Below are 27672 nucleotides of genomic sequence, written 5' to 3'. Positions count from 1 at the left end.
GTGAGGGGGAGGAGGTCCAGGATACCGAATGATGAGAGGGGGTTCGCGCTGTCTTCCGTTGCTCGTGCGCACTTCACGCGGCTCCGCTCTCTCTCTCTCTCTCTCTCTCGCTCTCTCTCACACACGCGCGCGCGCGCACACTCTCTCCAACATTCAAACATGGCGAAACTCTGTGGCGTTACACCGCAACCATCACTATCATCCTCCTCCACTTCATCTTTAACGCCACAGTTATTACCATCTCCGGTACAGTGATGACCCGGGAGGATGGAGAAGTTGTCGGCGAGCCTGTCGGAGATCACTTGGAGTCCCCTCGCGCTGCCGCTGGACGCCGTGGTCAGCAAGTTCCGTCTGCCCACTCTGGTCCGTCTGGCCCACGGTAAGACAGCCTTCGCTAACGGGTGCATAACCCACTCACACCAATGCAAAAACTTTTCAGACAACTGATTTCTTAACGACCACTGTTAGCTAACTCTGACGCGACTTCGTCGAGCTCAGATAACCAGCATAGTATTGGCATTAAATTAGCAAAACTAAAATATGCATGCTTTAATCATTTAGACTTGTCCCTGTGGTGTGTGTGTGCGTATAATATTGCAGGGTCTAGGTAGAACAAGTGTAGCAATTATAAGTATGTCTCCACTGCTTCAAGTTGTTAGAAATACATTCTATTTCCGGTAGAAATTTTCAAAATATTTTTGGCATGTCAAAAATTGTAGTGTATTTTTACGAAAGATTTATAATATATCTATTGTTTAGGGTAACTTTTCATCCAGAAATTTTTGAAAATCATTTTCGTTGAAACAATAATAGACATGAGTGGTTTTGAATGGAAAAAGGTTAATTCTAAGGTTAAGTGTTTTAAAAGCCTTGGTTTGTTCCTGACAGCTGATATTATATCCAAGAGTAACTCAATTTGATCACAGCAAGACTTTCATTTCATGCAGCCATTAAGCTTATTTGTTCTGTAGTTTGATACGTTAACTGTGCATAGTGAGTCCATACTTTTGTTCCCTTCAAGTCTGCAAATATGCTATGTACATTAAATAGATTACTTACATACATGAACACTTTTCCTGACAAACAACCCATCCAACACACTCTATGTAAGGAAATGTTATGGCATTCTACATATATGATAATATTAAATAAACTTATTCTTGTTTTACTCTAATATGTGATTATATAGCCTAACAGAACTTGAAAGTGTTTAGTATTCAATGCTCAGATTTGCTTCGTATTAATGTTTTACATTTGAATGAAATCCCATTTTAAAGGGTGAAATGATGCGTAGAAACGTTTAGCGTTCTTATTGTGAAGTCACGATAATTCGATTTCCGTCATTGTAGTGGTGTATTTCTGTTGCTTTGATGCGCCATTAGCAGTAGTTCGACTAAGTCATTACTTTCTCAGTCATCATCTATAGACTGGCTTGTGCAAGGGAGCCATCATCGTTGTCTAAAATAACCATATATGTGTCTTGTTTGGCTGCCAGAGTGAATTTTTGTCTCACCAGATTTGTGCTTTTCAATTTGGGAACGGGCGTTGTGTGTCACGGCCAAAGTTGTTCCAGAGCTGCCCGGAAAGCCACAAAGTGTCTGTTGTGCTGCTAAAGTGCTGCTCAATTCTTTTCATATGTAAATGCTGTAATCTGTCGGTGAATGTGGTGAATACTAACGAGCGGCGACTAGGGGGAAAGTCAACTATGGCTTCGAAGAAATCGCGTACCCGAAAATTGCGCATCTTAGCCTTGGTGGCGCGCAGGTGGTTATTAACTTAACCGTGGTTGCACCACATATTCCTGCTTGTTTAGAGAGCCACTCAACCCAGATGGTGGTTACTAATTTACAACAGGGCATGATGTCAGAAGTTGTGGTTCACTGTTGCAATGTGTGTGAGACAGAACAGTATGCTACACAAGGAAATGCTTAATATATTCAACAAAACATATGTAATTTGTCCCAAATCACTGAAAGCAATTATCCCAGAATCATTTAACTGCACAATCTCAGTTATACATCTGGGGGAAAAAAACTTTGGAGACAGAGCTCCAGGAACAATAAATCACTGTACCTACACACTGCAGGTTACTATCTAAACCAAGTTACTGTCTAAACTCTCCATCTACCAGACTGATTCAACATTGAATTTTAAACAAAACAATAACAAAGTTATCATTAATAAAGACATTTGTGAAATTTTTTATTGCAGTACTGGTCTCAATAATAGTTTGTATTTTTTTGCATTTATATCATTGCACAGGTGATTTGATTAAGCACTACTAGCCATAGCGTGGTCATTAATGTAATACTTTAATGCTTTTGGCAAAGCAAACCACAAATTTCTTGTAGCAAAAGTTTTTCCAATGAAATTCTAAAAGCTTTAAAACATGAATAAACACAAGCTATACATGTAAAAGGTTTTTAAATCAGATATATATTGTCTTTAAATGACCCAAAAACATAGAGTATGAAAAAGGAGTAAGTACATTATTTATTTAGACTAAAGGCTGTTTTTATTTTTGCTGAGTATTTGTTGCTACTTTGTTTGTATTGAGCCATCCTTCAGAATGATCAGACTAAAAGATTTCAGTGAAAAAAAACAATCCATCAACATTCAGACTGAAAAGGTGTGTGTGTGTGTGTGTGTGTGTGTGTGTGTGTGTGTGTGTGTGTGTGTGTGTGTAGCACTGTGCTATCAGCAGAAATCAATGCTCTTGTGCTACATGATGTCTCTACTGCAGAACTGAGTCTGTCTACGTGGGCTCTTTAATGTTATGTTGCCTGCTACATTGCGGGGTTCTGATGAGTTGGTTAGGGGTGGTGAACCATCCTTGATAGTGGTAATTATGAACACTCGAATGTGTGTTTGTGTTTGTGTGGGTTCCAGGTGAGTGTGTTGAAGGTCTGACAGAGGAGGACGTGGTTCTTTTACATTCTTGTCGTCAGTGGACCACAGTGACGGCCCACAGCTTAGAGGAGGGACACTACGTCATTGGACCCAAGATTGACATCCCTCTGCAGTATCAGGGTGAGAGTCAACAAACTCACTCACACGTGCACGAACACACACTTTTTGTTTTCTTTAAGCAATGATTACAACAACACAATGCAATACAGTTCAAAAACGAATATAATAGTCTCCTAGTTTTGTTGGTATTTTGTGAACTTGGGAGAAATAATATTTCTCAAGTGCCTGGAGAATTTGCGGGAGTTAAAGTGGTCCTTTTCAAGAAATTTCCATCAGGAAACTCTCCCTATTAAATATTATGGAATTCATATTAAATGTGTTATTGAAATTCTTTTGTATAATGATTGAACAAACCAGTTTTATAAGTGCTGGTTAGTTGTTGGCATGGAGCAGCATTTTCTGCATTTGCTGTCTTTATGCTAAGCGAAGCTAGCTGCTGAATAATGACTTTATAAACATGGCTTTCAGCAAGAAATCCAAAAAGGGTTATATATCTGAGTGCATTACTCTTTCTTCATAATTATGTAATTGGACAAAAAAGCAGTAATGTTGGGGTCAATAAAGTTTTAGAAACATCCATCCACTTATCCATTTTCTTCCGTTTATTCCTGTTAAGGGTCATGGGGGGGTGGAGCCTATCCCAGCAGCTACGGGCGAGAGGCGGGGTACACCCTGGACAGGTTGCCAGTCCATCGCAGGGCCAACACATATAGACAGACAACCATTCACACTCACAGTCATACCTAATTTAGAGTATCAATCAGGACTAGACTCATTCAGCATGAAAGTACTACTGGAAAGAAGCCAGAGTACCCAGAGAGAACCCACACAGGCACAGGGAGAGCATGCAAACTCCACACAGAAAGATCCCGTGCCCAAGCTGGGACTCGAACCTGGAACCTTCTTGCTGTGAGGCGATAGTGCTAACCAGTGCACCACTGTGCCGCTGTAGAAATTTATACTGTAGAAACATAAAATGTACATGAAAACTTAGTTAAGGGGTTATTTTAAAGCATGGGAAATGTCAAATTAAAAGATCAAAGAATTTGAATGCACAAAAGCAAACCAAAACATCAAACCAATATATATAGGCATACAAAAACCTCATATACTCATACTCACCTACATTCACACAACCCACCGAGAGCCCCTCACTCATGCCCATTTACTTTCATGCTGAATGAGTCTAGTCAGTATGACCTCACCTGAGCTCATCCCCACTATCCCATTGTTCTGACAATTGGACCAGTCACATTATTCGCTGTGTAACTGGATCTTAATGCCTCCCCCTCATTGCTTCCTCCACCGATGGAGCTCTGATGTCACCTCGCACTGCTGCTGCCTCTCAGGTTCCTTTTCGGAAGAATGAACGGAAATTTGGGTCAGCAAGGGGCAGGGTATGTTCAGACACTTCAGCATTGCATATTTCAAGTATTTGACCTTGAACAATAGTCATACATATAAGAAATATAATGTACATGTAACATGGATGTGTTTGGCGAATGTGAGCTGGGTCAGTAAGTGTTTTCCATTCAAGCGATTAGAACACCTTGAAAGGTTTAGAAAACACAAAAAGAATTGATTTGAACTCTTTCATTTGTGCTTTCACAGTGCCAGGTCGGTTAGATTAGAAATGTGGGATATTAATAATGCGTTAAATCCTGAATACCCTATTCATTTCAGTAGCACTAGTTAAAAAGCTCTGCGGGGTATGTTTGCATCTCGTGATCAGTGATGGAAATCTTTGGAACAACTTTTTGACTGGGTTGTAAAATGTTTGTCACCAAGTAAAAGAGTGAACAAGTTGCATGACTTGGAGTGTCCCATAAAATGCTGAAATTAATCTTTAATAAAGTGATTAACAGCAGGGGCTGGTGCAACAGTGAGTCAGATCTCTCCTCCTACCTCAGCAGATGAACTGCAGGGTAAAAATGAAGCCAGACTTGTGCTAATTGGTGTGTCTGGTCTGCTGACCAGTGGCTACCAGTAAGTTGCTGTTTCTATAGCAGCGATGGTGTGGTTTTGCAAGTTACCATTTAATAGTCTACATTGAAAAGACGATAATAAAATAAATCGTAGCTGGTATAGTGCAATAATGATTTAATGACAATTGTACTCTTTAATAACAAACAGGCTATGTCTGGGATTCTGCGAAATTAAATGCAGGTGAGCATTTAATATCCGGGAATTCACAATATAGACCTACTGACCATACATTATTATAGGTTCCAAACCCAGTCTTGTTACTTATGTAGTCAGACTTAAACTGTCCGCGGCTACTTTCTCCTAGCTAAAAAGGCACAGATTTTTGCATCTTATTTTTAATTTGGCATGGAGCTGAATTGAAACTGCATAGTATTACAACAACCCATAATCCTGTACTATTTACTGATGGATTCCAGTAGACAAGCCAGCTAGCAATTACATTCAGGACTAACTTTTTGTCTCTTTAAATATGGCAGGTAGTTGCTGGCTAAATAACAGGCCACCACTGATGATGAGCTGATGTCTGTGTGATGAGTTCATACAGGAAGTCTAAATAAGAGGAGAGCAATATTGGTTTCCCCCCAGGGATGGACAACAGGATGCTCCCTCATCCTTTCTCTCTCTCCCCCTCTTTCTCTCTAGCTCCCCTCTATAGTGAAAGATGACTGAAGCGTAGAGGAGCTCAATGAAGAGCTCAATGATCCTTTGTCATAGATGGGTTTCGGGAAAGAAAAGCAGCACCACAGTCATCCTTGCTAATGAAAAAAATCAATGAATTTTTTTTTTTTATTCTCTAGAAATGTATCTTGATAGTTATGGTGAATTAATATGTTGTGATGTCACAGGTAAACTCTTTTAGTGAAATTCAGAGTCTAGCTGAACACTCCCGGTGAAGGTTTCCTGGAGGAAAATGGAGTTTTGTTTGGTGTTCAAGAAATGGGTGGTGGTTTGTGTTGAAAACTAGCACTTGCTAGTATTGTTTGGTATCTTATCCTGGGGCCCTTTTGCAATGGGAGGTGGGGGGGGGGGGGTTGCTGGCGAGGAGGATAGTGGTTTGGTATTCTGCTCTGCCTCCCAGACAAAAAAAAATGTTCTCATCTCTTTTGCTCACACTGAAACTTGACTCTGAGAATAAAAGAGGATCCTCTGAGGGTTATAGAGGTTCATTAAAACTATAATGACCCAGACAGTCATGCAATTAATGGCTGAGTAGGTGAACAACAATAAACAAAAGTATGCGTGCTATTAGAAACATTGTAAATTCTTAAAAAGGTCCTTCCCATTATTAAAATGTGTCACACAACAAGCAAAAGGAACATGAACACAGTTAATGGACTGCAACACTGCCTGATTCCTTATCTGGAGCGTGTGACTGCGAAAGATTTACAGACGGAGAAGGGGATGTGCGAGGGGAAGAAAGCGTGAAAGGCAGGGAGTTGTGAGTGTATGTGTGAGTGTCTCCATGGTGATGTGTCTCTGCTCTGCGTGAGAATGGGGGTCCTTTATTGGTTGCCATGCCAACCTTGTCGGTTGTCGATTGGCTGAGAGCTGGTGCCAGGTCAGAGGTCACGGAGGTGTCTGTATTCTTGTCATCCAAATACTGCAGATGTGTTTGTGTGTGTGTGTGTGTGTGTGTGTGTGTGTGTGTGTGTATGTGTGTGTGTGTGTGTGTGTGTGTGTGTGTGTGTGTGTGTGACTGTGAGTTAGAAGTGAGATTATTCGTAATTAAACACACAAAGAACACAAAAATAATTTCGCCTGTCCTTTTTCTTTTCTCCTCTGTCATTTACTTCCTCTTTCATACTTTGTGAATTGTCTTCCACCATTTACCTTTTCCCCCTTCATCTCCACTCTTCCTGCATGTTTCCTCTCTGCAGGAAAGTTCAAGTTGTTGGATGAAGACCGGGACATTCGGGATCCAGTCCAGTATTTCTCCAGTGTGGAGGAAGTTGCTGGAGTCTTCCCCGACAGGGTCTTTGTCATGGAGACAATCACTTTCAGCGTTAAGGTTTGTCCTCTGGACTTTCATCTTCTAAAGCTGTCCTTTGCTTTTAGTTTTTTTAACTGGCTTGTAACATTGTCTGCCTGTGTTTAATTTATAAATTGTGTGCCTTTGTCCTCTTAACTATTTACACTCTCATTCACTTATGTATGAATACGCTACAGGTGGTGTCCGGGGAGTTCAGCGAAGACAGCGAGCCCTATAGCTTCACTCTGCAGGCTGGAGATGAGCTGTCACTCATGGGGAAGGCAGAGCTTCTGTGTGCCACACCATCCAAGGAAAAGACAGGACTGAGTGCGCTCCTGAGACGCCTGGGAAAGACTCCCCGAAGTAGGAAAGGCTAAGTGTTTTGAGCTCTTTGATATGAGGAGTCCTGTTTTGGTGGTTTTTGAAAAAACAAGTTTGGATTTTCGTACTTCCTCTTGTCTCCTCTTAGAGAGCACCGTGGGAAAAGGCTTTTTTTCTGTCCGACTGCTGCGTATTATTTACTCATATCAACACTCTTCGCTTGGTAACTTCAGCTGCAGTGTGTACCCAAATACAGAGATTTGAATGGCTGAGTAGCATCACTGAGATGATTACCAAGTATGAAATAGGGTTGTCACTCAGTATACCAAACCATTGGTTTAAAGTCTAGAAGTCAAGAAAATCTGCACTGGTTGAAAAAGATAGGCTACATTGTAATGTAATAAATCTCAGTAAATTAGTATTTAATTGTTTAGTGTGGGGCGGCACAGTGGTGCAGTGGTTAGCACTGTTGCCTCACAGCAAGAAGGTTCTGGGTTTGAGCTCAAGCACGGGATCTTTCTGTGTGGAGTTTGCATGTTCTCACTGTGCCTGCGTGGGTTCTCTCCAGGTACTGCGGCTTCCTACCAAAGTCAAAAGACATGCAAGAGGGGACTAGGCTAATTGGAGGCTATTAATTGACCGTAAGCATGGCTGTGAGTGTGAATGATTGTATGTCCATATGTGTTGGCCCTGCGATGGACTGGCGACCCGTCCACGGTGTACCCCACCTCTCCCCCAAAGGCTGCTAGGATAGGCTCCAGCCCCCCGAATAAGCGGTTGAAAATGGATGGATGGATGGATAGTATAGTGTGGCCTCTGTGTCCTGACCACTAGCCACCAATTACTAACCTCGGCTGAAGAAAAAGTTCTCACATCTTTTTTAGAATGACATTCATAAATCTCAGGTAATGCTGCTTGAAATTACAACTAAATTCCCCCATAAACTGATTTTTTTCAATTTATATGAATAACTTTGTTTTGTTTGGGCCTTGGAGTTCATCCAGCCCTTGGGTTCAAACTCACGAGTGTCCTCGACCAATATTTTTGCTAAATTCTCTTTCTTTTGACCAATGTTACCTTGTTCCTAACTCTGCTATCTCTGCCTCTTCAGGTAAAACTCCCTGCCTGGTCTGTATGAACCATCGCACGAATCAGAGTGTCAGCCTGCCTTTTGCTTGTCATGGGCGCTTTTGCACACGCTCCCCTTTGGAGCAGGGCATGCTAGGAGGAGAGCATACAGTGCGGAGCATCATTGAGAGAGTTCGCCTTCCTGTCAATGTCTCTGTGCCATCACGGCCACCTAGAAACCCTTATGACCGGCATGCGGTGCGAGAGGGCCACCGCTATAAGCTGCTCAACATCGTCAGCAAGACGGTGGTGCTCTGCATGGTACTTCGGCGACAGCAAGTCTCCCCCTCCCACTTTCTGCTTCTACGGTGCATGCCTAGGTTCAATGTGGCCGAGGCCTCTGTCAACACGGCAGCAGTGGAGAGCCTGCTTCTTAGACATGCGTTCGACCCTGATGCCTACTCTCGAGCTGTTAGGGAAACGCGGCCAGAGTTGGAGTGTATGACAGAGGAGTGTGTGAGCCCACGCCGCTCTCACATGTGTGTGTCAGGTCAGGACTCATTGGCACCGGCACTGCAGCGACTGTCAATGTGTGGGTATGGGGGTGGGGTTTCGGACACCTTAACACAACGCTGCAGGGACTCAATTGGAGACCGACTGGGGGAGGGGCCAGGTGAGGAAAGGGAATATGTGACTCCTGAGTGGACTGAGGCTGAAATGAGGACCAATGAGGAGATACCTTATGAGGAACTTTGGACCAATCAGAACCCAGAGGGCTTAGGAAAGGAGTCAAACCTCATCTCCTTCCATTCCTCTTCCTCATTGGATGGTTCTCTTGGTACACTGGTCACAAGAGTGTCTACTCCGCCACCAGTGCCCCCAAAATCTGATGCTGTGAGTCTTTCTTTTCCATCCTTATGTCTCGCATGCTTCTCATCTGTTGTAGGCAGCATCTGGTTGTTAAAAGTGAGGATGGCAGATGTTAATTATTCATACATTACAGCTTTTAAACCTTACTGACACAACATACCACACACAAAAAATACACACTGACTTCCTGGAAATGCTGCTATACACACATGATGTATGTATACAGCTGAACATGCAATTTCCACCTAATCTAGACTTGAACTATTGCTATTAATATTGTTTTAAATCAAGAAAGGCCGCGGGATAACCAGACCTCCTCCAAGGCCAACCTAACTCAAATCCATGATATATAAATGCAAAACTGAAATTGTTATTGTGAATGTGTGGTTATATTTCCAAAACTATTTGAAATACACCTCTTTTTTTTGTAACCCATGTCCCATGTAACATTACCTGAGAAATAATTTAAAACTTCAAAAAATCATAGTGGATAGCACAATCAGCTGGTGCATGCAGTTTAAGCATTCATCCACACTTGTTCATGGTAGTGCTGAACCGGAGAGATAATGATTTGTTTTGAACTCAAGTTAAAGTGTGAATGAATAAAGAAGCTGTGGATCATACCGATTTGCTTGAGTATTAACATACATTTTTGCTGTTGTTTTGTTGCTACAGCAGTTAGACATCAGTTGCTATTAGCGTCAAGCTAAATATACATGACTTGCTCTTTGTGCATTCTGGAGTCACAAAGAAGTAATGAAGGAGGGAAAAAATATCTTTGTGAGCTCAAGACACCTATTTGTACTTTGTACTTCACAAAATACACTTTTAAGGGGAAGCAATGCTTTAAATCCGAACTAGTTAGTTTAAAAGCTGACACACTTAGTCCTAAATGATAACCAGCATAATTTTTCTGTGACTGAAAATGAACCAGAAGTGTAAAATGCACTATTCCCAGATAGTGCTAAAAATATTTCAAGACAAACTGACATTCACATGACTTGGTTATAGAGAAAAACAAATTTGTGACTATGTTTAATGAATAGAATGTTTCTTATATGCTGCATCACTATACTGTTTTGTTTTAATACATGAGTTTGTAAGATTGCTGAGGCCAATTCCTGTGAATTCTTAACCTACTTTTCACATACTGTTTGTGTACAGGGAACATCTTGATCACAACAGTATAATGTTCCTCCAAACCAAAGTCATTTGAACACAACCATGTTACATTTTTCCCGAAACAATCGCAGAATCCCCCCTTAACATCGGTGTTAGTATACCACATCTGTATTTGTGAGGGTGGAATTATCAGGTTTGTTTTGTTTAATTAACTTTTTTCTTTTCTAAGTGATGGCAGCTTGCAGTGGAACAGAATGGATGTGTGGGAGTTCATGTCCACAATGCAGCTGGATTATAGCCTGTCACGCACACTGTTGCTCATTCCATGATATTTAGCCTGTCAGCTCTGCTTGTGTGTGTTAGTGTGTGTGTGTTTGTGTGTGTGTGTGTGTGTGTGTGTGTGTGTGTGTTTTTAGTGGTGTAAAGGTCACCCAAGTTTGACATTTACCAACCAGATCAAAGAGACAAGAGGGAACGCGCGCGCACACACACACACACACACACACACACACACATCCCCTATAAAATCTTGGGAAAAGTCAAGTTTCAACAGTTTAACTTTTTTTGCTGTTGGGTCTCTAATTTCTGTGTGTGTGTGTGTGTGTGTGTGTGTGTGTGTGTGGATATGTAGGTGAGAGAGGAGTGTCGCTACTTGATTGCTCCTCCGGTACCCCCTCGCTGCTCTAAAGGAGGCTCCATCACCAGCCCAGCCCCCAGCCCCCCTGTTCCACCTCGCTTCCCCAAGACCTCCACCTCCCCCAGACCCAACCTCTCCTTCTACTCCTCAGGACTGCAGGACAGGTGCAGTAAAAAAAAAAAAAAATGTACTCAAACCCTGCAGCCTCTAAAATCTCAACCAGTCATCTCCATATTACATACTGGCCAGACTCCTGCTGGAGGAATGGGGGGGGGGGGTTGTGCAATCCAGCTAGTCCAAAGGAAACACAGGGCACAGTGATGAAAATATTAAAGGAATGGCTTTTATTTATCTGTATTGGTGTGCATGTCTGGATGCATCATCTGCTTTATTTAAAAAAATATATTATTTATCTTTTTAATTTTTTTAAATTTGCAGATGATACTGAGTTTGACCACGTCTTTTCATTTTTCATGTTTCATGTGAAGCTGCTCTCATATATTTATCTCTCTCTCTCTCTCTATATATATATATATATATGTATATGTACATACATACATACGCACATTATATATGTATATATGTATATGTGTGTGTGTGTATATATATATATGAATATATATATATACATATATATATATATTCATATATATATATATATATATATATATATATATATATATATATATATATATATATATATATATATATATATATATATATATGTGTGTGTACTGAGTGTCCCTCTTAAAAAAAAAAACCTCCAGAAACAAACAGTAGGATAGACATCTATCAAATTTACTGGACAATGTTCCCCAATATGAAGTGGCTAATTCAAAAATATCCCATGGACTGAAGTCATGCTGACTGATCTTCCTGTCATCTGTCCCAGCTGCTCACCCTCTCCAGATGCTTCTCTCTACTGTTACCCCTGCTCCTGGGCTGACTGCCCTGCCCCTAACCCCACCAGTCCTGAGCCAGTGTCTGCTGTCCCTGCAGACACCACGGCCAACCCTCAGCCAGCACAAGCCACCTGGCCCAAACCATGGGGGGATTCCTTCAACTCTGGGCCTCGACTGAGACCACCCCCGCAGAGTCGCTTTGCTCCTTTTGGGGCTTTGAACCCTTTCAACCGTCAGTCACCTTGCCCCTCCCCTGAACCCACCCCTAGTCCCTCCACAGATGCTTCCAGAGGTGCAGAGGGGGGCGGGGCATCTACAGGGGTAACCGAGGCCTCACCCACTGACCCGACCTGGCGTCCTCCCACTGACCTATCTGCGCTATCACTGGAGGAAGTGTCAGCCTGTCTGCGCTTCATTGGTCTATCAGAGGCAGCGGTGTCTGTGTTCCAGAGGGAGCGAATTGATGGCAGCCTCCTGGTGCAGCTGACTGAGGACATCCTGTCACATGACTTTCACCTGAGTCGACTGCATGTCACCAAGATCACACAGTTCATCCAAGGATGGAGACCCAAGATCTAACACATGTACACTCACCCACACACAAACACATATAAACACACACACACACACACACACACACACACACACAAACACACGCACAAATTACTGTCCTGATAATGTGCCTGTTGGCTACTGAGCCTTTCTGAAAATGTGCCTTCCACTGTGACCCATTTGCTGCTGAGTTGGAGCAGACACTGAATGACACCACACCCATCTGTGGTAATACTATGGAGCTGACACTTACACTGGCTCTAACTGACTGAATACTTCCTGTCTGACTCACAGAAGGGAATTAGTTTACTAACAAATGGCCACAGCAGAGATCGAAATTAGGCAACCATTTTCATTGTGTCATTATGGCACATAGACAACCACAGCACATCTCATTCTACCAGGTGCCAGGAAGCTTCCAAGTACAACTGTTAAAAAAATCAAACAACATGAAATTTACATAAAGAATAATTTAACAATGTACAAATTTAGATACGACCTGTCAAGGGTGTACCCCGCCTCTCGCCCATTGACGCTGGGATAGGCTCCAGGCCCCCCGCGACCCTTAATGTAGGAATAAGCAGAAGACAATGGATGGATGGACAAATTTAGATACAGCTCAGTTTTTTGTAATATAAGGATCATAAAGGTCAGCAATTTTTGACCTGTAGAACAGTGATTCTCATTATGTTCGGGACCCCAAATTGACTCTCAATAGGCTGTGGACCCTAATTTGAAGTCTTATTGCTCAACAGGGGCCCTTACACAAGATACATTGCCTTTCACAAGAATTTGAAACTACCTTTGCAAAATGTTTGAGCCCCGCGGCAAATTCTTTCTCAACGTACATCAGTTGTTAAAAAAAAAAAAAAAAAATTCAAGTTAAAGTCTCCTTTTATTGATGTCTATTTGTAGTGCCTTAGGTATTATATTATCTTTCTAAAATTAGCTTGATTTCTCCTCAAAAAAAACAGCGAAAACTCCATTTGTAAATTAGCCAGGAAAGTCCAGTACAACTTTTTACACATTATCAGAAAACTGGGAGCAAATGATTTTTTAGATATGACAACATCAACTTAGGGCGGCTCGTGGTCCAGTGGTTAGCACTGTTGCCTCACAGCAAGACGGTGCCTGGCTCAAGCTCGGGGTCTTTCTCTGTGGATTTTGCATGTTCTCCCTATGCCTGCATGGGTTTTATGTGGGTACTCCGGCGTCCAAAGACATACAAGAGGAGACTAGGCTGATTGGATACTCTAAACTGACCATAGGTGTGGCTGTGAGAGCAAATGGTTGTCTGTCTATATGTGTTGGCCCTGCAATGGATTGACGACCTGTCCAGGATGAACCCCGCCTCTCACCTGAAAGCAGCTGGGATAGGCGACACTTAAAGCCTGATTTATGCTTCTGCGTCGTGGCGACGCCGTACCTACGCCGTAGCCCCTACGTCGTCATTGTGCATTTATAGGTCTGCGTCGAGGGAACGCGTTGCTCTGTAATTCACCGCCAAGCCATTAGAGGGGTGTGGCTTTATCTTCGTATGGTTTTGGGGGACTCTTGTCGAATTCCTTAGTTTTCTTCCCGTCATAGCACATGGGTCAGAGACAGAGACAACAATGGAAGTTGCAAAGGTGGTCATACTTGCGAACCACCTTGATAACTCTTTCTTCGGCTTGGTCCATTTTTATTTTTGCGTGTTGCTGTCACCACAGAAACTTTAAAAATGGCGGTGTTGTTGTGCTGAACCGGAAACGTCGTGTGTCGAGCGGACCAATCACAGTCCGTTGACGTTCACGTCACTGGATTTTTTGGAGGTACACGTCGGGCTACGGCGTAGGGGTCTGCGTTGACGGCGTAGGTACGGCATAGGTACGGCATAGGTACGGCATAGGTACGGCGTTGCCACGGCGCAGAAGCATAAATCAGGCTTAACAGGATAAGCGGTAGAAATGGATGGATGGAACATCAATTTATTTGTATTTGTTTGTGAAAAGCTAGCCATTTTATTAGCCTTTGTGCTAAAACCCCCCTTAAGACCCATAAGGACTCCTAGACCCTACTTTGAAAACCCCTGTAGTATAAAATGTCACAAGAATGGTGAGAAATAAAACGGAACTGACAAAAATACAGTCAGAAAATTTAAAACATTGATCAACTGAAGCATCATTCATCATTTACAGCATTCTATATCAGTGCTACTTTTGTTTTTGGGAGAGTGTTTTTTATTAACATACCCGTCAAGGCCACACACTAATTTTCTTCTTCAAAAGTTCTATAAATGTACATCAGATCTTTATTTTTTTTTTGATATGTCAGATTAAGCCATGCCTAATAATAAATTAAATCATCCTTCATTTTGTTTTTTCACTGAAGACCATGAAGCAACAAAGCACTGTGATGAAAACAAACAGCTTATGAAATAACCTTTTCAAAAAATTCTGATTCTAAAGGGTTGCAGGGTTACTTATGTTACTGAGATGTGATTGTTCAGTCATTGAATTACAAAAAGACATTTACAACTGGGCTTTACACTACCAGTAAATCTTTATTCGCTAAGTTTACTATCAATATCATGTTAACCTCTCTTGTACTTTTGAAATGCTTTTAGAGCTCAATCAATTAGTTGATCAATCTTTTTTCATTTGACAGACAATTTATTGGTAACAGTTTTGATCTTTTTGACAATTTTCGGTTATTTTTTTTTTAAGTAAAAGTGCAGTTAATTTCATATCCGTGGGTTCATGGTTGAACAAAAAGATGTCTTTTTAACTTTTCTCTTATATTTCTACACCAAATGATAATTGACTTTTAAAGGAATTATATTATTGTTGCAGGCACATAAGGCCTTTTTTAAAAAAAATTTCCATAATACATAAAGACATCAAAATCACTCTTAAATAAATACAAAATAATAATGTTCTGTAATCATGTTGCAAATTGTTCTGTCATAAATATCCAGATATTTACAGTAGGATGAAGGCAAATGAAAGCCTGTTTATTGAATGTTACATTTACATCCCACTGTAATATGGTCCAAAAATCCACCTATACAGGAAGTAATGTTACTCAACCAATTATTAGGAAGGTGGACTGTCAAAAGAAAGGCTGACGTTTAGTGTGACTTTTTTAAAAGAGTTGATGTTTCATGTTTCAAAGCCTCTCCTGGGTCTGCCACGTAATACCGATGTGTTCTGTGATCCTGCAAGGCCACTGTAAGAAAAGCGATCAAGACGTGAGAAAATATAAAATAAATTCAAACTAAATGGCCTCTGAAAATTATGTTATCCCTGTTTGTTTTTCATGGAGGTAGTGGGGTCCAGGGGAAAGGAGGTTTATTGCAGATAAGGCCGGCTAGAGAACTAGAACCAAATCAGTCCATCCTCACAGATAATTGACCATGAATAGTCTCAACTCTGTCAGTAAATTTCAATTGAAGTTGATGCAGCTTTTGCCAGATACATAAAACTGCACTTCTCAAATTAAAAGAAAAATACTGTAAGGGGTCTTGGGATCATCCTCAATGTACCTTTGCAAAGACTCTAAAGTTTCAGGAACGCCGCTCCTCAAATTAAGTCACTTTTTTATCTGAGCTTCATTTGCAATTACATAAAATCTTTCGGTGTATCAATAGTCACAGTGAACTTGAAAAGTGGATCTGGTTTAACAGTTGAAAAATATTGACCCCTCAAAGTAAACTCACTTAAATAATAAAATCTAAAGCCAAAATTTAAAAGTGAACTGTGCATAGAACAGCTATTAACTAAGGAAGCCCATATCTGCCAGTAAAAGAAAGAAAAATGATAAAAAATAGGCTTGGTAGTAGAAATATCCCCCTAGTAAATCATTTTGCCAAGTATGCCGCTATAGTTTTAGACTGCGGGGGGATCTCCCATGGTGCATTGGACTTCCCTCTCCTCTTCTCTGTCCTCCTGTGCTCATACGTGTTACTAACTCATCTTCTTCTCTGGAGCCTTTGTGCTTCCCCACTTCCCAGATCCCTGACTGCTGCTGTTGCTGCTGCTGGAGGAGGCTACAGTCCTGAAGAGGCTCAAGCTGCTACCCTTAGCATCACCTGTTCACGTCCCCATCTGTCTGTCATTTTCTCCCCTTTCTCTCCCTCTTTATCTGTCCTACTCTTTCTGTATATCTGCCCCCACAAGCCGGTCAAAGCAGAAGCCTGATCCCATTGGACCTGGATCTGCTCGACATTCCTGCCTGTTAAATGGAAGCTTTTCATCGCCATTGTTGCACGATGTGCTTGCTCATGGAGAATTGTGTGTGTGGCGCTGGACCTGCTTGGTTATTTGATTAAACAATCAAAATGATGATAAAAAAAAATCTAAATGACATCCAACTATAATAATGATGTAAAAAGTCAAAATTATGAGATGAAGATAAATGAGAAAAAAAATCTACATTGAGATTAAAATCAAAAGTACAAGATCAGAGTAAACTTTTTAATCTCAAATTATTACTTCTTTATTTTGTATCATTTCATCTTCTAAAAAAAATCTGGGACTTTTTATCCCAAAATGGAAAAAAATGGCAGGAACTGGCTTCAATTCAGCCATGTAAACTGATTCAAAGCTGCATTTGAAAAGAAGAAATGCTTTAGTAAGATCAAGTATTAAATGATGGACGGATTATCGAATGGCCCCTGGGGCCCTACTGTTCAAAATGGCTGCCAACACTCAATCAGAAGGACTGTCTTATTTTCTTCTACTCTGACATATATCATTTAGGACTGATCTGCCCACCAATGTGTAACAAAAATTGTTTATTGTACTTCATGTAGCAGCAAACTGATGCTAAAATAACACTCCATGAAAATACAGTTATGTTGATGCCCAGGTGCGTGATGAAACTAGCATATATCAAATACAGGTATTTACAAGACTTGCTTACAATTTAACACAAAAAACAAGATAGTGCATCATCAGAACATCCTCTCTGTTCAAGTCATATTCAGTCTCTTAATGGGGTGGAAGAATGGTTAAGTTGGAGGACCTAAATAACGAATGCCGTAATATTATTATCATTAGCTGACTTTCCTCGCATAACAGTCATGCTCCATTAGCCCTATGAGTGTATCACTACTTCATATCACAAAACAGCCCATCAGGAACCACCATCTTCTTAACATCTGACAAAAACAAAGTATTAGATTCAAAAGGACATTGAGTTCAAGGCAACTGCATTTTGCATTTCTCAAACAAAACAGATGCATTTAGTGTGAAGGTCAATAACGGTGCAGTTACTTCTATTCTGAGCTGATGGGATCATGTTTAATTCCAATTTTCAATCCACAAGGACATCAAGGTGGGTAGGGATGTTTGATTATGTATGGAACTTCTTGCTGGGGTCTTTGGCATGGTCCAGTAACAGCTGGCATGGTGTGAACTGGTTTCCGTAAACATCCTCGAAACGCCTCATTGTGCTGACAAGACACTCAGCTCCAATTGAGTCCACAAACCTGAATGGACCTGACGTGCACAAGACCAAAAATGTAAAAATGTATCAGCACAGACGGTATAAGTTTTTACTTTGTGTGGGTTTTAATATGAGACATACCTCCCAAGCAAGGAGGAAAGCCAAGTCCAAACACAGCTCCAATGTCTCCCTCTACTGGGTTATTCAGTATTCCCTCCTGGAGACACAGAACAGCCTCGTTGACAAAGCGAGACACCAGCCGATACTGGATGTCAGAGTCAGAAGATCTGTAAAAAAAACATACGATTATCATTTTTAGAGAGCCATAAGAGAAATGAGTGGATTAGAGTCAAGGAAGCAGTCTTACATAGCAGGAGGAGCAGAGACTTTGTATTTCTTGAGGATTTCTTCAGCGTCAGGATTCACACTCTTGTCTTTTTTGCCTTTCCTGTAGATGAAGCAGCCTTTTCCAGATTTCCGACCTACGATTGATAATAAACACTTATTCGACCCACAGTAATTCCAGAGGCTTGTATAAACACACAATGGCTATCAGAATCCTGTGACAATACCAACGTCTCCATCCCAAATTTTTAACTTACATTTAGAAATATCTCATTTTAAGATTTAAAATGACACAGAATGGCTTTATGTTACACTTTAACCCTCTTCAAAAGAACAAATTAATGGGAGATTGGACATAACAAAACTTTAACTTGTGTTATAAAATAAGAATAACTTTTAAGGCTGATTTTATCTGTGCAATATTTGAATTTGGGCAGAAAAAAGAAAGTAATGAGCACCAATTATAATTACCCTAATGGATAAAAATGACCTAGAACAGTAAACAGAAAAGTAACAGCTTTTAGGGGAACAATGTGATGAATGTAGGTATTAAATTGTTTAAAACACATGTAAAATGGAGATGAGAAAATCATCAATTGAACTCCATTCATATTTCCTTTTATTTAACTTCTATTATTCATTCATGTCCTTACTGTTACCTTTGAAACCTTTCTCCACCATGGTCTTGAGAACTTCCACGTTTCCTCCTCCAAAACGAGAGCCGAAGGCTTTACCCAGATCCTATGTGAAAATACATAGACATCATTCTTAGAAACGATGTTCAATGAAAAATATAATCTGGGTTATTTTTACAAAATTTTGTGGGACACTCCTCTTATGAACAGTCTTTGGGTGGGCTCTATTTAAAAGGTAGATAATGTGACTTCAACTCAAAAGTCTCACAGCAGCCAGACAACTTTACCTCTGCTACATGTGCTGCCACATCGATACCAACTTCATCCGCCAGCGTGGCAGCGCCGACAGGAAAACCAAAAGCTGTTGTCAAGGTATCCAGCCTCTTTGGCCCTACACCTTCCTGTTAAACAGACCAGCCACTTTATATCACAGCTGTTTGTTTATGTGGAGATGATCATGAAGAAGATCAAACTCTGTGCCCTCTAAATCTGGTTTTAAGAAGCCCTGATGATAAACAGCTCGCACATACAGCATAAGCACATCTGTATTTTTTGACTTTAGTTACCTGAAGCACTCTGACAGCCTCTGCTAACATAGGAGCCAAGCAGCGGGTGGTGTAAAAACCTGGACCATCCTGTGGTTCAGAGACAGAGTTGCACACACATACCAAACGATTTATACAATGGTAAATGACATTCATGTTTAAGTACATCAAATAGGCAAAGTGCTTGTTTTTGACTTTCAAAGCTTGCTCTCACCCCGACAACAATGATGATCTTGCCCTGTTTGAGGCCCACGCTGACAGCCGAGGCCAGCGTGTCCTTAGACGTCTTGTCTGTGCTAATGATCTCCAGCAACTGCATCTTGTCTACTGGCGAGAAGTAGTGCATGCCCACCACCTACACATAATGAAATCAACAACGTGGCACAGAAATATTGGTTAAAAATGTCTGACTGTGCGGCTCATGTTGCTGCAGTAAAATAAGCTATGGAAGTTGAGAGTGCATGCACAAAGTTAAGTTTTCAGCACATTGTCACAGGTTGTGTGATCAAAGTATTTCAGACCTTTTCAGGGCGTTTGCTGGCAGCAGCAATATCCTTGATGGGGAGAGCTGAGGTGTTGGTGGCAAAAATACAGTGAGGAGGGATGATCTGTAGAGAGAGAAGAAAGGCACATGGAACACTACATTAATAACTACAACATGGGGGATGGTAAATTCTGTAAAGGTTGAGAGCAAGAAGTTTAAATAAAATATATGAAGAAAAATCTTACAATCCAAAGTGTAATTGGTCTATAACAAAGAATCCATGAATTCTAAACTTCTGGGGAAAACTTTTTCGCCTACACATCAAAACTGAAGACATGCACAATCCCACTGGGCCTGATCAAAGCCAAACTCCATTTATAAAGCAAACATTTTAAAAACTGTTTGCTTGCCATCTTTTGATCAGACAAATTGTACAATTAAACATCATAATGTTGTTACTGCAGAATTCTTTTTGATCCATTAATTACAATTAAATCACAGTGATACACAGATGTGATGCTATTGTAGATCCTACTTTTCATTATAAATCACCCTTTAACTGGGAAAACCGCTTTTAACTTTAACTACTTCATTTAAAAGCTAAAACGGCACCAATTAAGTTTGTGAATTGTATATTTTGCTCCATTTTTAATTGAATTCTTATACATAAATTCTTGTTAATAGGAAATTCTAGTGTATGACATTTGTCTCACCGCCTCCACCTCCTTGAGGACTTTGTGTTTAATATTGATGTCCTCAAACACGGCCTCTATCACCATATCAGCAGAGTGGAAACTGGTATAGTTGAGCTGACCGGAGAGGTTAGACAGAGTGGCATCCCGCTCAAATGATGTCAAGGCTCTCTTCTTCACCTTTGTATTGAGACTGAGCACAAAAACACAGGGAAAGTTGTACTTCAAAGATGACTTTGTTCCAGCATTTTTTGAAGAAATGACTAACAGAGCAAGTTTGTTACCCTTTGTAGACCTGATCTTCTCCTCTGCTGATGCCCTCAACTGTGGTATCCTTCAGGATGGTGTTCAGGCCTTTATCTATTGATACCTGAGCTATCCCTGCTCCCATCAGCCCTGCGCCCAGGATTGCCAGAGTTCTAAAACACAACACATGCAAACCATCAATGCTGACAATTAAAGCTGCTGTCCCACTGTGTCGTACTTGCTACACTCACCTTTTTCCATTTGCCTGAAATTACAGGCAGTGCCTTTTTGTTCTGAGGGAGCTCAGCCCATACTCGAAGATCACATCTCTCGAGTCATCATGGTGTGACACAAGGTCAGTCCTATATAGTTTAGGTTTATGTTTTGTTTTGTTTTTTTAAATCACTGGGCTATCGGATTAAATGGCAACCTGCAAAACTACAACTGCGTCTTTTGAGAAAGTGCTCTTATGACAGGATCTAGGGACGACTATGTAGGACTTATGGATGTTCTCGTGTAACCAGACGTTCCTCCATGGCATTGTGACAGCAAAGTAGAAACATCTGGTTCAACCTCTTTTCATGATGAGAAAGTAGAAAAAAAACACCCTAGCTTGTACGTATTTCTGTAAGCCAATCATAAATGTCATGGACAGTGAAAAACCCTTGCACAAAATACGTCAAGGGTGAACTGTGTTCTATTTGAGTTTATATATTCATACTCATTTTATCTTTACAATTCTTCACTGAAATTAACAAATAGACCTTCTTTATTTTATGATACAAAACTTCATCAGAACCTGCTAGCTCTGAATATGTCATTTTTTTCACTTAGCCAGGGTGACTTTAAAAAAGGCGACACGCAGAAATCTAAGGGGGAAAGATTGTTGACTGAAATAATCGTCTACAATGTTGTTCCAGTAAACACGACTACATTGAAGACAACATCCCTGCAGCTTCGTTCAACCTTGCCATGACTAAACTGAAACAGTACGGGCAGTGAAAAACAAAAAGCAGGTAGAGCAAGTGGAGTCATCGACAAGTCATACTTCACTTCCTTCTCTGGGGTCCCGAATCGGTTCTTCTTACAAGCAACCTGACCATGATAAAGGCCGATCAGAGCTTTGGACTCCGAAGTAATCGCCAGCTTCCCAAAGTTCTGTGTTAATAACAAGAACACAAGTAATGCAGTTATTTTCCCACTTAACATGAGCTATTTTGCTCACAGATAAACTAACAAGTTGACTAATGTACCTCAGCTTCAGCCAGATAGCCCGCCTCTGTGCCCTGCTCCACTCCGGTCTTGATGGACTACACATCCATAGAGATGTCAGCGTTATGTGGCAACATAAATTCTGCTGATTCACATTTTTCTGTGTTCCTTACCTCGATGATTTTGACCGGAGCAGGGTACAGTCCTTTTGTTTGTTTCTGAACCTTTTCGCTGACAGTCTTGTAGATCTTCTTCTTTACTGGACCCAGGCCCATCACTGCGTCCTGCAGCTCTGCACAGATATTAAAAAATATGAATTCACAGCACTATGTTTTCATTTCCTACAGCATCTTTTTCCATAACAAGCTAAGGCACTTCTCACTGAGAAGCAAATATGTTTAGGACCACCACAAGGCCCATAGCTGATGAGAGGCCTTTGCTCTGTCTTTACTCAGAAATAACAATATAAATGCTGTAAGACTTCAGATTTCCATTTTGCTTTTGTGGTTCTTGCATATCTGTTTTCTGGTATCAAATAGAGCTAAACAGTAAGGTAGGATTTGATTATTTGCTATAATGTTGTAACTATCCACGGTCGACTTGCAATGAGCTTGGAGACTCCTGTAGAAACCTCGGTTCATATATCAACCCTGTTCTAAGAAAATTATGTTTTATTCGCAATTCCACCGAGAAGTACTAAGATACTCAGTAAAGTGTAACAGTTATGTCTCTGATGGAAATGTGAACATCAGGTTACTGTTACCATATTAGGGGCAAATTAAAGAGGAGGCAATCCAATCTATAGTTTTGAGTCACTGAAAAATCTATCATTCACAATGCATTGTGGGATTTGCAGTTAATTGGACCAGTGCTTTCTTAACTCTAAAAAACTCAGGAAAATAATTGACTACAGGCTTATATCTTTGCATTTTAAGATTTCATCAGGTTTTTTGCTCTATAGCAATTAAATATTCCATGGTCATTATTCATCTGGAAGTGAAAAGGAATTTCAGAAGGAAAAAAGTAGAACGGTCAGTGTTAAGCTCATTATGTTTTAGAATCAGTTTTGTGACAGTATTTGCTGGAAAGGACCAACAATACTGATCCACGTCAAATGGCAAGCTCATGTGAACCTGCATCACTTACTCTGCATGAGACTCTTCTCCTTTGTAAGAGGAATTTTCTTGTTGGCAATTCCCTTGGCCACGCCCACTGCCACTTCTTCCAGGTATTCAATCGTCCTCTCCTCTGCAGGCTTCAGACCAGGACCTTTGGGAAGAAGCAAGAACAACCCTATACATGTTCTCTCTGTGATATTGACAGTGTGAGCATCACAGGTACAAATCACCACACTTAATTGCCACACAGACAATTATTAGCTTGCAAGAACACACAATGATGTTTCTCATGGAACAGAGAAATCTAAAAATGTCACATGTAGGACATACCCAGAGGGTCCACAAGCTGGTGCACTAGACCCATCTTCTTAGCTTTATCTGCCCTGATGTTTCTTCCTGTCAGCATCATGTCAAATGCTCCAGGGAGACCCACCTACACACACACACACACACACACACACACACACACACACACACACACACACACACACACACACACACACACACAGAGGACAAAGATACTGTTAGCTAATATCCCCCTAAGTGAGAGACTTGACCTTAAAACACTCTGGTGTAATTCATTAGCCACAAGCACTAGACTGCTATAGTGCTTTCAAGCCATTAGGAGCAACTGATTAATATGAGTGTGTGTGTTTATACCATTTGTGGGAGTCTCTGAGTGCCACCTGCTCCAGGCAGCAGCCCCAGCATCACCTCGGGTGTGCCCAGTATTGTTTTTCGGCTTTTGGTGGCAACTCGATACTGGCAAGCTATTGCAAACTAGACAGAAATTGCAAAGTGAGGGATAAATGTTAACACACATAAGCAGCCTCATTTTGCTGCGCGCGCACACACCCACACACACAAAAACACCCACACACACACAAACACATATATTAATAGATGAACAAACCTCAAGGCCTCCACCCAGGCAGGAGCCATTGATGGCAGCAACGATGGGGATGGGGGACTTCTCTATCTTCTCAAACATCTTCTGACCTTCCTGAGAGAGACGGGTCACCTCTTCACTGCTCTTTGCGGCTTGGATCATGCTGAGAGGAACAAAATAAAGACACACACTTAGCTGACAGTTTTATGTATACATTCTTATAACTCGGATGGTAAGAAAATCACAACAAAATAAACAAAACACAAGTATTCTCATATCCATCCATTTTCTATGCCGCTTATCTGTTGACAGTCGCGGGGGGGGGGGGGGGGCTGGAGCTTGACATTGACATTGGGCAAGAGGCGGGGTTAACCCTGGACTAGGGTTGTCAAAAGTATCAATACCCAGATATTATTCAATACTAAATATTAGTCTTTGAATAAGACACTCATTTGCAAAAGTATCAATACCAACGGCGCCATCTTGCCTGCAGTTGACACACAGCTGCACTCAGCATCCCAGTACACACAGACTACCTCTGTGCTCCTCCCCTTACTAGAAGCTCAGCGTGTGTAGGAGAGAGCTGGCGAAACATGGCGAGTGCTGCTGCTGGTCGCAAAGGTCCTATAAAAAAGGTATATAAAATGTAAAAAGCAAAGTGGTGAATGTGTGAGACTCAAGTTGAGAGCCCTGAATTACGATAAACGCTGACAGGCACACACATTAACGTCAGCCACTTAATTAACCGATGTGTTAAAATAGATGTTATTCTATGTTATTTATTGTTAGTATTTTCTAGACATTATTAAAAACATTTTTCTGCCTATTATTTTGTCATTTTTTTCCCTGTGGTATCGAAAATTGATTTTTTTCCCCTTATATCGGTATTGAATATTGAAATTCTAGTACTGTGACAACTCTAGCCTGGACGGGTCGCCAGCTGGTCCCAGGGCCATCAGGAGCAATTAGGGGTTCAGTATCTTGCTCAAGGATACTTCAACATGGTCACCAGGGGAAGTGAGGATCAAACCAGCAACCTTTCGGTTGCTAGACGGCCACTCTACCTCTGTGCCATGCTGCCCCTGTATTCTCATTTTAACTCACTTGATATCTGCTCCAGCAATGAAGCAGCCAGGCTTGCTTGAGATGAGAACAGCACTTTTCACAGCATTGTTTGACCAGATCTTGCTCATCACCTCCGTCAGCTCAGATTGCATCTGCACAGATAGTGTGTTCACCTGCACACACACAGACACACACACAGATGAAACATGTCATATCTATCAATGAGAAACAAGCAGACTAGACTAAAACAAATGTTATCTCTCTCTCTGACATGGATTAACTGTCTCATACACTCTTAAGTAAACACACACAGATACACATACACACCTTGGATGTTGGATCATTGAGTCGTATAACTGCCACATCATCCTTGAGCTCATAGCTGACATGTGTTCGAGCTTGATGGAGGAAAGAGTAAAATAGATGAGAGACAGTAAAACCCAGGGCTAAGTGTCCACTGGTGAAACACTCATCTCTGGAAGACGGAGCACAGCCTCCAACAACAGCCTTGTTGATGGACCTACTGGAGGGTATTAAGAGTTAGTGTGAGGTGTTGGGGCTGGAAGAGCATCACAAGAAGCCTCTTGACAAATAATAATCATAATTAGTAATAATAATAACAATAATGATAATAACAATTTAACTTGTGAGTGTGTGGCCAGACATATAAGGCATAAACATAGATTCTGGACATTCAGATTTACAATGACAGGACTTCACAGATTGCTAATAAAGATTCAGAAAGATTAGAGTATTGTTTGACAACATGAACTCACTGAAAAGTGAGATTTAGTCTGAAATTTAAAATTTTCCACAAGTAAATTGGTCATAAAAGTGGCAGCTGCTTGAGTGGTAAGGTACAGTGAGTTAAAACCAGAAATACTGAAATGAAACTTATTATTATTAGGGTCTGAGCCCCAAAAGGTGGCAAAGACCCTATTGTTATTGTTGCGTTTCTTTCTTCTTTTTTCCGCTGCATCTTTAAACCTCAATTTGACCCACTAACATGCTCAAAAACTCACCAAATTTGGCACACACACCAGGTCTGGTGAAAAATTTGGTAAATGTAAAAATTAACCCCCGAGGTGCTCCACAGCACCACCTAGGCATCTACAAAGGGCTGCCATGGCCTGTAGGTATGTCATATAGACAAGAAACACTATCTCAATCATTTGTCTCATCAAGACCGACAATTCACACTCTGACACTCCTGACCTAAATAAAGAAAAAGTCCACAATAAGCACATGAAAGGACTATTTTTTTGCCAATTTTGGACCCTGAACAAATGCTATCTCCTCCTAGTTATTTTTATTATAAAAAAAATATATATATATATATATATATATATACATATATATATATATATATATATATATAAATATATAAAAGCATATCGGTATGTGTGTATACATATATGTGTGTGTGTATATATATATATATATATATATACACATGTCTATCCATATATATATATATATATATATATATATATATATATATATATATGATAGTAAGTCATGTTAGTAATCATCATGTGAGCACTCACACTACCATCAGTGGCATAAGTTCCAAAACTCGGAACATTCTGTACAACGAAGCTTCAAATTTTGACAGCACAAATAGAAAAATATGCTTGAGGCATGAGGGCTGAGGGACTTTAACCTTGTTTACCTGCAAATATGACAGTGTAACACATCTGCTACAAATACAAATCTGAGAAAAAAAAACATTCATCTACCACAATACCAAATTGCTGGTACCTTAGTATAACTCAAATGTTTGGCCTAGTGATTTTCATACTCATCAGTATGATCCCGCTGATTTTTACCTGCCAATGATGAGGACACTGAGAGACACCGGTTCCCATGACCTACAAATCAAGAACAGAATATCATGAACCATGACCCAGATTGCCCTCAGTCAAGTCAGTGTGACCCTGATATCTAATTACGGGACCCTCTCATGACAACAAAATTCATTTCATTAAAAGTAGCAGGACAGAGATGCCCACTATACAGTGAAATCACTTGCAATATCAAAGGAGCTATGTACGTTTACCAAAACAAAATTTATATCAAATTTGAAGCACTTTGTCGAACTTACTAAGGCTTTCCCTCCAGTCTAAATTCTTGCTTGTGTAGTACGTCGCTTTGGACAGAAGCGTTTGCTAAATGAAATTGTAGAATTGTAGGATCTAAACAACTATCTCCAACGTTAAACCACATCACTGTAGAGCTATACTACCACCAAGCGACTTGTAACAATCTAGGTGAAAGTTCACCTCCGGTTCATCAATGAAACACAGAGACTGAATGCATCATTGTAAATATTAGAATAGTCATCAATAAAAGCCAACATGAATAACTCCGTTCACATAACATACCAGATAAAAAGCGATACTTGAAGGTTGCAAATCTAAAAAATACGCCGGCCGATACAGACGCTGCCATCACAAGCTGAAACTCGAAACCAACAAGAAAAAACTTACACTGCAGAGGGCGCAATAGTTCTCACATGTCAAGTGGAATAAGGTCCTCGAGATAAGACAACCTTAAGATATTGCCGTAACCTATAATATGCTTGTATTTAATTATCAATGTTTTCTTAAGGGGACAC

General features: G+C 40.7%; 2 protein-coding genes across 4 annotated transcripts; one reads left to right on the top strand and one right to left on the bottom strand.

Annotated features, from left to right (window-relative positions):
- The first annotated feature begins 152 nt into the window (after nt 1-152).
- garem2 (GRB2 associated regulator of MAPK1 subtype 2) lies at nt 153-18394 on the top strand. Of its 3 annotated transcripts, none has more exons than XM_086190525.1 (7): nt 153-379; nt 2890-3030; nt 6834-6964; nt 7123-7288; nt 8358-9208; nt 10938-11107; nt 11836-18394. In XM_086190525.1, the coding sequence occupies exons 1-7, from the start codon at nt 268-270 to the stop codon at nt 12422-12424; spliced, it is 2160 nt and encodes a 719-aa protein (XP_086046651.1). In that variant the 5' UTR covers nt 153-267; the 3' UTR covers nt 12425-18394. The 3 variants fall into 3 exon arrangements, with proteins under 3 accessions (XP_086046651.1, XP_086046653.1, XP_086046652.1); XM_086190527.1 differs by having other exon boundaries at nt 11943-12239; XM_086190526.1 differs by lacking the exons at nt 153-379; nt 2890-3030 and adding an exon at nt 3979-4367.
- hadhaa (hydroxyacyl-CoA dehydrogenase trifunctional multienzyme complex subunit alpha a) lies at nt 16883-27559 on the bottom strand. The gene is made up of 21 exons (XM_086190523.1): nt 27440-27559; nt 26885-26926; nt 25383-25453; nt 25095-25228; nt 24015-24153; nt 23762-23881; nt 23432-23534; nt 23130-23252; nt 22157-22275; nt 22025-22081; nt 21820-21929; nt 20810-20944; nt 20547-20718; nt 19871-19957; nt 19564-19704; nt 19371-19439; nt 19092-19205; nt 18829-18910; nt 18192-18306; nt 17966-18111; nt 16883-17877 (listed from the first exon to the last, which is right to left on the bottom strand). The coding sequence occupies exons 1-21, from the start codon at nt 27504-27506 to the stop codon at nt 17732-17734; spliced, it is 2292 nt and encodes a 763-aa protein (XP_086046649.1). The 5' UTR covers nt 27507-27559; the 3' UTR covers nt 16883-17731.
- Between the last annotated feature and the right edge of the window lie 113 nt (nt 27560-27672).

The sequence above is a fragment of the Aulostomus chinensis genome, chromosome 20 (assembly GCF_037954235.1).
Source record: "Aulostomus chinensis isolate RoL2024-O1b breed Wild chromosome 20, RoL_Achi_v1.0, whole genome shotgun sequence".
NCBI classification, from domain to species: domain Eukaryota; kingdom Metazoa; phylum Chordata; class Actinopteri; order Syngnathiformes; family Aulostomidae; genus Aulostomus; species Aulostomus chinensis.
Note: the sequence above shows the minus strand (reverse complement) of the source record. Positions and strands in the feature narration are given on the sequence as shown.

Excerpts from the sequence above, each read along its gene's own strand:
- garem2 (XM_086190525.1), top strand. The coding sequence starts at position 268 with ATGGAGAAGTTGTCGGCGAGCCTGTCGGAGATCACTTGGAGTCCCCTC. Across the intron at positions 7,289-8,357 it reads CCTGGGAAAGACTCCCCGAA|GTAAAACTCCCTGCCTGGTC; the intron begins GTAGGAAAGGCT and ends CTGCCTCTTCAG. Across the intron at positions 9,209-10,937 it reads TGCCCCCAAAATCTGATGCT|GTGAGAGAGGAGTGTCGCTA; the intron begins GTGAGTCTTTCT and ends GTGGATATGTAG.
- hadhaa (XM_086190523.1), bottom strand. The coding sequence starts at position 27,506 with ATGGCAGCGTCTGTATCGGCCGGCGTATTTTTTAGATTTGCAACCTTC. Across the intron at positions 22,276-23,129 it reads GGAGAAGAGTCTCATGCAGA|AGCTGCAGGACGCAGTGATG; the intron begins GTAAGTGATGCA and ends ATATCTGTGCAG. Across the intron at positions 19,206-19,370 it reads AGGCTGTCAGAGTGCTTCAG|GAAGGTGTAGGGCCAAAGAG; the intron begins GTAACTAAAGTC and ends TCTGTTTAACAG.